The 11,174-nt window shown below is 37.0% G+C and overlaps 1 protein-coding gene across 48 annotated transcripts in view; it reads left to right on the top strand.

Moving 5' to 3' along the window:
• Nucleotides 1-11,174, top strand: part of ANK3 (ankyrin 3) — a 540,509-nt gene that overhangs the window by 506,684 nt on the left and 22,651 nt on the right. For 30 of the 48 annotated variants that reach the window (XM_043550291.1, XM_037903998.2, XM_043550285.1 and 27 more), the window contains 5 exons: nucleotides 499-573; nucleotides 1,581-1,712; nucleotides 3,357-3,500; nucleotides 6,621-6,711; nucleotides 9,900-10,275. In XM_043550291.1, coding sequence (XP_043406226.1) covers nucleotides 499-573; nucleotides 1,581-1,712; nucleotides 3,357-3,500; nucleotides 6,621-6,711; nucleotides 9,900-10,275 — 818 coding nt within the window. Of the gene's footprint in view, nucleotides 1-498; nucleotides 574-1,580; nucleotides 1,713-3,356; nucleotides 3,501-5,087; nucleotides 5,483-6,026; nucleotides 6,712-9,899; nucleotides 10,276-11,174 lie in introns of those variants that run through there. The other 18 variants (XM_043550311.1, XM_043550307.1, XM_043550308.1 and 15 more) reach the window with 2 other exon arrangements.

Here is an 11,174-nt window from a genome sequence, read left to right as displayed (position 1 = left end):
CTGTGGAGTGACTTTCTGTAGTTCTCATTCTGTCATTGTCATCTGTATGTGCTGTCTTATACTCTTCTTTCTTCCTTTAAACAAATTCTATATTGTAGACAGCTAGTGAAGCATGCCGAAGACATTGATGTAACTCAGGACTTTGAAAGATTTATTTTGTGACAGCAAATTTCATTCTGTCAAAGTAGAGAAAATAGATGTTAATCCCACCCTGGTGTTTTTCACCAGTAATAGAAAAATTTGTGTATAGTCCAGTAGCTAGAACGTCAGCATGTTTGGTCTCTTACTACAACATCATGTAGTTTGACATTTGACTTTAGACAGGTGAAAATATAAAAGCTGTGACAAAGAAATTATTTTGTAGGTTATTAAGACACAATCATTTTAGTATACAATCTGAACACCAGCAACTTGGTAAAATTAAAATATTATAAACTATTGTCCAGTGTTGTAGGTTTCTTTACAAAATCTTTTTAATCAAGAAATTGTAAATCACAGGTCCACAGAGTCCATGTGAACGAACAGACATAAGGATGGCAATTGTAGCTGATCATCTAGGACTTAGCTGGACAGGTACGTTTTTATGCTGTCAGACTGAAATTGAACTTAGCAATTATTTTTGCAGATCATCTTTTATAGTCGGGTACCACGAGTTCTTTATCGATTTGACCATATTCAGTTCCCATAGAAGTCACTCAGAATTGAGGGTTCTGTGCACACTGTCGGCGGTGCTCTCCAACTCCCAAAAGTGGAGTCCGTATCAGTTTGTTGTAAATTATTAAACATTTCAATAGATTTTCAGTTAAAAGAAGAAACCTCGCAGGAAATGCTAATGGTAGAATTGTCTTGTCATTGATCAGTAAATAAACAAAAACTTTTATTTAAAATGGTGAAAAAAATTTATTCTCCTTAAATCTTGTTCTGGGAATAGTTGGCACAAATGGGTTGAGAGGGTTGAGAACCTGCGGGCTGGACACTCATTTGGTGTAATATGGCATTTCCTGTTGTCCTGTGTCCTGATTTTCCAAAGCACTGAGCACCACAAGCTCCCAATGGCTTCAGCAACACTTACAGGTGTTCAGCATCTCTGAGAATAAGGCCCATAACAGTAATTGTAGTAGTCCTGCAGCTCTACACCGTACAGCAATGCAAATCAACTTGTATCATAAACTCAGCTTGTTGTACTGTGTCACCGTGTATCAGTGATTATAGTGTAGATGAAGAGAGATATGTAATAATCTAGATATCAAGCATATATAGGATACAAGATTTTAAAAATCAACAGCAATGAGGTAACCTCTGCAGAGATTTTGTTCACAATTTTTACCTTGCAGCAGTGTGTGTACTTGATGCAGGTATGATAATACCTACCAGGGATATGATTACAAGATATGGCATGATGTCTTTCTGTGAAATTTTAATACCCCTGGTTGTAATTATCTCATAAATGAATTATAAACTATGTTTCAGATTTTTTTTACATTAATTCATCTGTGTGACCGAATAAAGCTGTTACTTTTACAGAATTGACAAGATAAGACTGACATGATGATAATGGTATATTTTTTCTTGCTTTATAGAACTGGCAAGAGAACTGAATTTTTCTGTGGATGAAATTAATCAAATCCGTGTAGAAAACCCAAATTCTCTGATTGCTCAGAGTTTCATGTTATTAAAAAAATGGGTTACCAGAGATGGGAAAAATGCTACAAGTAAGTTCAGAGCAGTTATTGTTGGTTATAAATTATACACAACTTCATATGTTGCCATATTCTAAATAGTGTAGTTCCCATCATCTTTATTATTTAGACATGAATATGAAAACATCATAAAGCTTTTCTAAGTAGCACTCATGAAATAACATTTCCTGCTCTAGCTATTTTTACCAGGGTTAAAGAAATTACAATATGTATTCACTTGGTAATTACCGTATCTATTTATGTAGTTGCTTCATTTGAATCGTTGCATACTGGAAGAGAAGAGAGAGGGTAAACCTTCACTTCTTGGCCTTCATAGTAGGACAATAGTGTCCTCTACCATCTTCCAACTCATACATTCCTGGTTTAGCTCAGTTAAATCTCCGTCCTAGCTCTCCCGATCAGCTCCAATATGTGTCACTGACCTGATCCGTCTTCTGAATGCCTGTGATTCTCCAGGCATATGTAAAGGAATGAGGATAATTGAGGATAATTTTTCTTCAAGTTTTCAACTGTCCTTTTTCACTAGTTTTGTCACTAAAACCGCTGACAAATGTGTACTGTTTATAAGTACTCAGCCTGTACCCTGTGGTGGGCTGCGTGTGTCAGCAGGACAGAATCCCCTGTAAGAGGTTGCAGAGTGGATGCTGAACCACCCTGTTGCCATTATTGCAGCCATTATACACGCTGAGCCCTCCCCCTCCCGCACGATGTATGGGTTTGGCCAGTGAGTCTGGAGAGTTGTGATTCCACCAGCCATGCTCTATCATCACCCCTAGTCCCCTGCAAAAGATGCAGATGCACTGTATGGACTTCCCCACCAGCCCCATCCCTGTTTCAGCTGAGCTGCACTGATTTCACTTTGTTCAGATCCTTCTCTGCCTGGGAGGGGGAGAGGACCCTTTCTGTCCCTAGATCTTTAGGGGGCATATCTAATAATTTAACAGAAATAAAAGTCTGAAATGTAAGGATGAATGTGAAAGGGATCCATCCCTTAGGGTCATCTGCAGAAATACCATCTGCCCAACAAGATTTCTCCGCATCTAAATACCATCACATTTATTAGAGAGACGGGGGGGTGAGGTAATATCTTTTATTGGACCAACTTCTGTTGGTGAGAGAGACAAGCTTTCAGGCTACCCAGAGTTCTTCCAAAAGCTTGTCTCTCTCACCAACAGAAGTTGGTCTAAATAAAGGATATGATTACCTCACCCACCCTGTCTCTCTAATACAATGGTACTGACATGGCTACAGCAAAACCACACATCCCATTTATTGATCATTAGCCCTATGTTCAGTCACCTGTTGTTCCAAAGTCTACCATGGCATCCTTAGTGGAAGGATATTTTGTTCTAATAGTGAGGAAATATATTCTTTAGGAACCCTCTGGTCTCAGTCATGTTGCTTCTAATGATGGCATCAAAAACAATGTAATTACCTTGTGAAAGAGAATCATACTAGACATTGTATGCCTCATATACAGAATGATTTTAGACAAGCTAATAAATATAACTTTCCAGAACCAAACAAAAGCACTAAGGTGAAACATATGTCTCAGCATCTTTTAATTAATCCAGTATGATTGAGACTGAGGTAAACAATTACATAGCTCAAAGGTAACTGAATTTTTTTTCTGATGTTACTTATTATATTTTCCAGCTGATGCCTTAACCTCTGTATTGACAAAAATTAACCGAATAGATATTGTGACCCTGTTGGAAGGACCAATATTTGATTATGGAAACATTTCAGGCACCAGAAGTTTTGCAGATGAAAATAACGTTTTTCATGATCCCGTTGATGGTAATTGAATTATGTGCACATATTTATTTCAGTAATATGTCCAATAATACAGAAAAATATTATAAACAGACCTTTTCTCAAAAGACAGTAAATTGTGAAGGACTAATTAATTTCTTTTCATTTTAAAGTTTTTTTCTCTCTTCAAAATCACAATTATGGTACTTAGAATTGCTTTGTTTTTTAAAAGTTCATAAATGCAATATGAAATGCAAAACTCTAATACACATTTGTATAGTATTTTCAACTTTCATTTTATGTCAGCTTGTGTCTCAAAAGGTAAGGGTCCAATCCTGAAAATATACACATGAAAAAAGTTGTTCCCACTAATTTCAATGTAGATTGATCAGGCACTTCAGTGTTTTTCAATTTCAATTGTCAAATGAAAAATCATACACTTAGACAGTTGCTCATGCATTAAAAATTATTTGTAATGTAGATGGTGGTATACTGTCCCCCACACTACCAGGAAAAAAGGTATCTTTCAGTCTCATCTCCATACATTAGGCATTAGGAAATCTTCTCCTAAAAATAAATGAGTGGTTAATAATGGCATGTACACTAAAATAATTTGCAATTTACTGATATGCAGCTTTGAGAAAAATGAATTTATTCATAATTTATACTTGAGGACTTTCAGAAATTAAACCTTCATTTTCCAGATATAAAATGGCAATATAAAATTTTTTCATGAGAAAATATCAATTTTACATAAATGGAAACTTGTAATAGTTTTCACCCTACAACTATACAAGATAATTATAGAGTAATTTGGGTTAATTTTGAGCCAGATATTGTAAGTCAAGAATTGCAGGACAAATGGTGTTCTGATTATACAACAGAATAGCAATAAGCAAACGTATACTTTGTATTTGTCCTGTGGAGCCACTAATTACTGCTATTTCTTTTTTGAAATTACCTTTAAGATACACTGGTGGCACTGGTCACCTAATCTCTGATTTAAAACCCTGTCAATCTTAAAATCTTATATACAATTCAAGTCTTATGTACAAAACATCCTCTTTTGTATATATTTTCTTCAAATGTGTATTGGTCTTAATCTTCTTCCTGCATTACACTGGGATTTTCTGATCATTAGACTATATAAGTTTAATGTGCTCCATTATTAAGCAGCAGCATTGTTCATTGAATCATTGCATTGCAGGAATAATTTTCTGTTTACATTTTAAGAAAGTTCCTCTTGAAATGTTGCTTGTGCCTTTTAATCGTAGCAGCAGTGTTTTTATAAAGAAAATGTGCTTCTCCACAGTTACTTTCTGTCTCTCCTCTTCTCTTCTCCTCACCTTCCTCAAATTTCCTTTCCTCACCAAGACCAGACCGCTCTTTACCTTTCTCTCAGCTGATACAGAAAAAATCCTGTTGATACACCTCCCTCAACAGGCACCACAATGTGAACTTAACCCCCAAACATGTCTTCCTTTCTTAGGATATTCAGCCTAATATTTGTTTACTGGAGTGTAAATTTACATTTCATTGTCATTCATTTGTGTGTATTCAGTCTAATCCTTGAGAATGATTTTTCCCATGTCTTCATTACTTATCTTTTCTTTTCTCTCTTTATTTGATCAGTGTTTCTGATTGTACCCATGTCACCAAGATCTCCTCAGTCTCCAAGATCACCAAGATCTCCTTACTCACTACAATCCTCTCATCTATATAACTTTACTGTACCAGAAATTTTTATATAGATTCTTCCCCTGTTGTGTTTGTGATCTGTAATCCTTTTCCTGACACCGTTTTTTTTTTTAGATTTTATTCTGCTGTATTTTAAGATCTGCTCTTCTTTCTTAGCCACACTGAGATTCATTTCTGTTCTTTGTTCCTTAACAATTATATTCTTGTGGCACAGTGATTAAATTGGTGTATACTAGTGCTGTGTATACTAGTATTGTAAGTATTGTGTAATTTTTAAAACTAGGATATTAAAAATGTGGACCTGTTTTAGACATAGATATCTGCAACAACAACAAAAATACCCCTACCCCCCCACCCCCCCACACACACATGCCACACAACACAACCTGGCTGTCCAGCATTATGAGCAGATTCTTCCTTTAGATTATATTCATTAAGTTTGCATGAACCAAAACAAAGAGAGCGAGTGTTACATAATTTGGCCACAAAATACCATGTTAGATATAAAGGACCACCAACTCTATCCATATTGATTCCATTTGTTTGCTCATGAGTCAGTGTGCTGTAGCTATAAAAATGTTAAAGTGGCTGCAAAACCATTCATTAGAACCTTTACAGAGTGTTGATTTCTGAAGAAGCAAAAGCAATAGCTGCCACCATTTTAGCAACTAGCCATTTTAGCTACTCTAATTTGTGTTGCATCCATTTAGGGTAAACCAATAAATCTGTCAAATTTACATTCACACTTAAATGGCTACATCATCTCATTTTAATATTTTCATATTTTCTATAATTCATCAATCATTTTACATGTTTACTTATGTATTGCTCCATACTTCATTCCAGTCAGTCCAAATGTACTGTCTTCCTTAGGTTATCCCACCATTCAAGTGGAACTGGAAACTCCCACTGGGTTGCGCTTCGTGCCACCCACCCCTTTCCATCAAGATGATTTCTTTAGTGATATCTCTAGTATAGAGTCACCCCTTAGAACTCCTAGTAGACTGAGTGATGTGTTAGTGACTTCACAGGGAAATATAGACGGTACAGCACCAGGACCTCCAGTGGTGATTGAAGAAGACACTTCACTGGAAGACAACAAACCTGATTTCTCAGTACCTAAAGAAAGAACACCTAAAGATATGTCTGTAGGCCAGAGCCATTTGGAGGAAGTGGACCTGAATGATTATCCTCGGTATCTTGGTAGTTATGGTGGGATATCAAAAGATGCTAAGTACTCAAAACAAATACAGAGTGAAGAGACTAGTCAAACAGGAGTGAGAACTGAACAGCATGAGAGAGAAAAGTCTGGTACTGATGAGGAGATGACAGAAGAAAAGCTTAAATCTCTGTTTGAGGACATTCATCTTGAAGAAGGAGTTGAGTCTGAGGAGATGACGGAAGAAAAAGTGTGGTCTATTCTTAAAGATGTTCAGCAAGCAGAACAGGAAATGTCTTCAATTACAGGTTGGCAGAGTGAGGCATCAAGTGTCCACATTGAACCACCAACACCTGGGCGCAGAATAAGTGGTGAACTACTAGATCGGCTAGATGATAGGTAAGGATCTGGAATATAGATATTTGTCTCCAAATAAATCATTTTCAATTTTATTTTCACCTCCAGATGTTAGATTTCTAAAAAAAGCCTTCTGAAGTTAGTCAAGTTCATAGCTTGGTTTTAACGTATGTGCATTTCTCACACAAGTCTGGAACACTATCAACAAGGTCCAAGAAAATATATATATTTTTAAATACCTATCATCCTTTGGGTCAGATAATTATGCTTTATTTTCTGTTAGATGTAGATTACGTTTTCTATAAAGGTCTGATCCAAAGCCCATTAAACCCAGTGGAAACACTCCAAAAGTCATTTAGGTCAACTGATCAAGCCCTTAATACATATCTTGCAACTATGCTTCTCTCCCACTGACAGGTTTAGAATTAGAATAACTTAAAAAACCATTTCTGACAACTAAATATCTAAAGCCAACATTTAAATAATTTGTAAAATATAATAGATGTCATAAAGGATGACATATAACAGGCTTAAGCATCCTCACAGCAAGCAAGAATTTTACTAGTTGTTTAAATGACAGTGCAAATAAAAAGTTAAAAATCAATATTCACTAATCTATGCTGTTTAAGAATAGACTGTCTTTTAAATGCTATGTCTATGTCACAACAACACTGAAAAAAGTAATTAACAGAGGTTAGATCTATGTTGGAGCTGGAGGTGTAATTCCCAGTTTGGGTAGACATACTTGTGCTAGCACTGATCAAGCTAGCATGCTAAAAATGTCCATTTGGCATGGTAACACAAGTAGGCATGGTAACACCGGATAGGTTAACCGCCCTAGTATGTACCTATATTTCAGACAGGATCATACTCGTCTGGTTAGCCCACTGCACTGCTATTTTAGCACACTGGTTGATCACAGCTAACAAAGGAATGTTTACCCACATTAGAAATTACACTTCCAGCTCCAGTGTAGACATACTGTAAGTATGGTTAGCTTATTGTTTATTTATTAATGCCCCCTACCCAGTGTTCCCTTCCACATCCACAAATGAATTGGCGTCTGTGCCTTGCTCTCGTGGGTTCTCGTCTACAACCCAATTAAGCCAGAAGTAAGTTGTGCTGCTTTCCTCTCCATAATGTGGAACTAGGGCCAACGGTGTTAGTATCCCGGGGTAGCTGTACAAAGGAAAGAAGCCTCTACACGGATGTCTCCTACCTGCTTCAGATCTCCAAAAACAGGCAGATTTTGAGGAATGGGAGGGCAACCCGCCTGCTATTTATGCAGAAATACCGTAGAAGAAAACACCACATTCATGGCATTTCCACTCCCATACAGAGAGACTCAAGCACAAATAATAATCAAGCCTGCAATAATATACTTCAGAATACAATCCCAGTAAAATGTATTCATTCTACCATGTGCATGAACTATTCTAGTACTTAGATGATCATAGGTAGTTCATTTTCTGAACAAAAGCGTAAAGCTCACTGGCAGTCATGCAACAAGTGCACTTTTTGGAGTCTCCCTTCAACCAGTCTTCACTTCCCGTTTGTCACTTTCTTTGCTGCATTGTCATAATTTATAGGAACATAGCTATGCTATCCCTTTTTAAACAATTCTTCACAAGAAATCTGAGATAGTAAGCTCTTTGGGATAGGGACAGCTCTTACCACATTGTGGATACTACCAGAATACAAATAAATATAATAATAATAATTAATAACAACAGTAATAAGTAGATTTGACCCTTAAGTGTCTCTGAAATAATATATCAGGATTGGTAGTTAATGTGTCTGTTTTAGAGCTAGGTGTTTCCAGTGTCGTTGATGATATTTCTTTTCCATTTTTTAAAAGTAAATGTATTTTTATTTAAAATCATTTAAAGAGATTTATGCAGAAGCAAAATATGAACTATGGACAAACAATAAATAAACACTTTATAAAAGCAGAGTCCTGCACTGCTCCACTTCCATTCCCACACCACTCCCTAAATCTCTGTTCCTCTGGCTTGTATATCTTTGTTTTTCCACAAGTAAGGGGTTAATTTTTGCCATATCCCAAATTCTTCAGGATTGTAATGAATCTTATAAATAAGATGCTTATATGAAATAACTTCTGTCACATCAGCCTACCACACCTTTTTAAAAGTGGGGCAGAAGAGATTGTCTTCGTTCCAAGGATGAATTGCTTTGCAGAACCAAGGGCATTCATAATCTTTTTCTTGAAAGACTTTGTAGTCCCATGCCTGATATTTCATATGTGGTGGTGAGGTGTAAGGAGCTCCTGTAGCTGTTGCCCATTGTATCTACCAAGTCCCTCAACTTGATATTTAGGCTGGATCCTTGGTTCTTAATTTGCACCTTTCATGAGTGATATCAATTTAAGGGGCAAAATCCACAGCTGGTATAAATCAGCAGAGCTCCACCAATTTACACCACCTGAGGATCTGGCTTAAAACATTTTGAGATACTTATTAACGGCTAGATCCTCTCTCATTGAATTCATTGGGAGTTTTGCCATTGACTTTAGTGGGAGCAGGATTTAAGTGATGAGAAATTCAATACTACAATGTGAATGATCTAATATTGGTATGATTTATCCAGAAATAAATTGGATTAATTGAGAAATATATCTAGTTCAGGAGATATTGTACCTGATTAAATAAATTACAGACAGAATACTTAAATGTGTAATTATGTCTTGTTAGCAGGATGTTTATTCTGTTCCATTAGCAACTTGATACGGTTTATTTACCAACTTTGTAGTTTTCTCAGAAAAGAGCTAATTATTTGCGCATCAGTGATATATTGAGGTATACGGCCAAATTCAGGCAGAAACTTCAGGGTAGTAAGTAGCAATCAACCAATAGTGTCAGGTGAGTATATATCTCATATATTCATAAGGCCACGTGGACCTCAATTTTTCCTCTTCCCTCCCCCCCCAACTGGAAAGGGCTTAGAATAAAAACATGTGGCCTGATTTTCAGTGTTCAATAGGAACTATAAATTCTCAATGCCTTTGCAAGTGAGACCACTCAGGCAGAAACTACTGTACCCAATACAGGAATATTAAATAGCTTGATGTTCACATACTAAATTTAAATTTTAGCTTCTTTTTTTAAAAAGTACAAACCGAGAATACAGGCATCTTGCCAGCAAGCTAATTGTTTAGCATTTCTGAAAGCGGTTTGAACATTGTGTGATTGTCTGTTGTTTATCTTTTGTAGCCCTGACCAATGTAGGGATTCTATTACCTCATATCTGAAAGGAGAAACTGGGAAAGTTGAAGCCAATGGAAGCCGCACAGAAACTACAACAGAAGTAAAGACTAAATCTTATGTTCAAGAGTCTGTAAACAAAGTGGGAAAACAGAGTGACAAGGAAACTCTGAAACCAAAAACACGAAGTTCTGTCCATACTGAAGAGCAAACATTATTAACAGCATATCAGAAATCTTTAGAAGAGACCAGCAAGCCAGCAGTAGAAGAGCCTAAAACCTCTGTGCCTGTCAGCATGAAGAAGATGAGCTGGAAAACTCCTGAAGATAGCAAGCCAAGAGCAAACATCCAGGAAGAGGCAGGAGCAGCAACATCTGAACAAAAGGTATGTCCTGCAATTATTAATCTTCTAGTTGAATACGCATTAATCGACATAAAGTTTTGTAAACTTATAGTGAAATTTGTTTTGTTAACTCATTTTTCTCCCTTTTAACACCAATTTGGTATGATTAATTTACTAAATTACAATAATGGAAATTAATGGTTCAACCACTGAGTTTTGACATATAAGTGGCAAGGGTGAAATAGTGTTGGGGCATCAAGGAGCAATTATGGCTTCCTAATTCTCTGCCTGGTACCCAGCCTTGCTGCCTTGGCTGCTCTGAGCTGCATCAGGAAGCAACAGTTGCAACGGACTATGTCTCCTTCCCACCTCTGACATGCCTGCTGTGCTGGTAGCTATGTCAAGGGTGGTGCCAGGAGTTAGCTTCCATGGTTCTGTTCCTACAAGAGAGATGCAGATGGTTTCCGTTCTTTGTGCCATCAAAACGAACAGAGCAGGGCAGAAAATCTTCCCCGCCTGTTTTTTCACTACATTTTCACTTCATTTTCAGGAAAATACCTTATCTATCTAGTGAAATTTAACCTAGTATTTGTGCTTTGTTCCCCTGACACACTCATCCATGCTGTAAATGCACAAGGCTAAGCTGTGTGGTCCTGCACAGGCCTACAGAGAACTACCAGTGTACAAAGCACTTCTCTAGGATAGGACATGCTCTTTCATCTAGTGATAGGTGTGGTCTACTGCCTCCCCTTCAGTTTTACATTGCATGTCCCTAAATACTTACTGGGCCTCTGGGTATTCCACCCATAGCATCCTTCCAGCCAGCTGTCTGCTCAAGATGGAATTTTAGTGCAACTTTCAACAGCTGATTTCCTTCCCGCAGCCTAATTAAGTTTGTTCAAATAATTGTTTACAGCACGACAGTTCTGTTCTGTGAAGCC

The sequence above is a fragment of the Chelonia mydas genome, chromosome 7 (genome assembly GCF_015237465.2).
Source record: "Chelonia mydas isolate rCheMyd1 chromosome 7, rCheMyd1.pri.v2, whole genome shotgun sequence".
Taxonomy (NCBI): domain Eukaryota; kingdom Metazoa; phylum Chordata; order Testudines; family Cheloniidae; genus Chelonia; species Chelonia mydas.
Note: the sequence above shows the minus strand (reverse complement) of the source record. Positions and strands in the feature narration are given on the sequence as shown.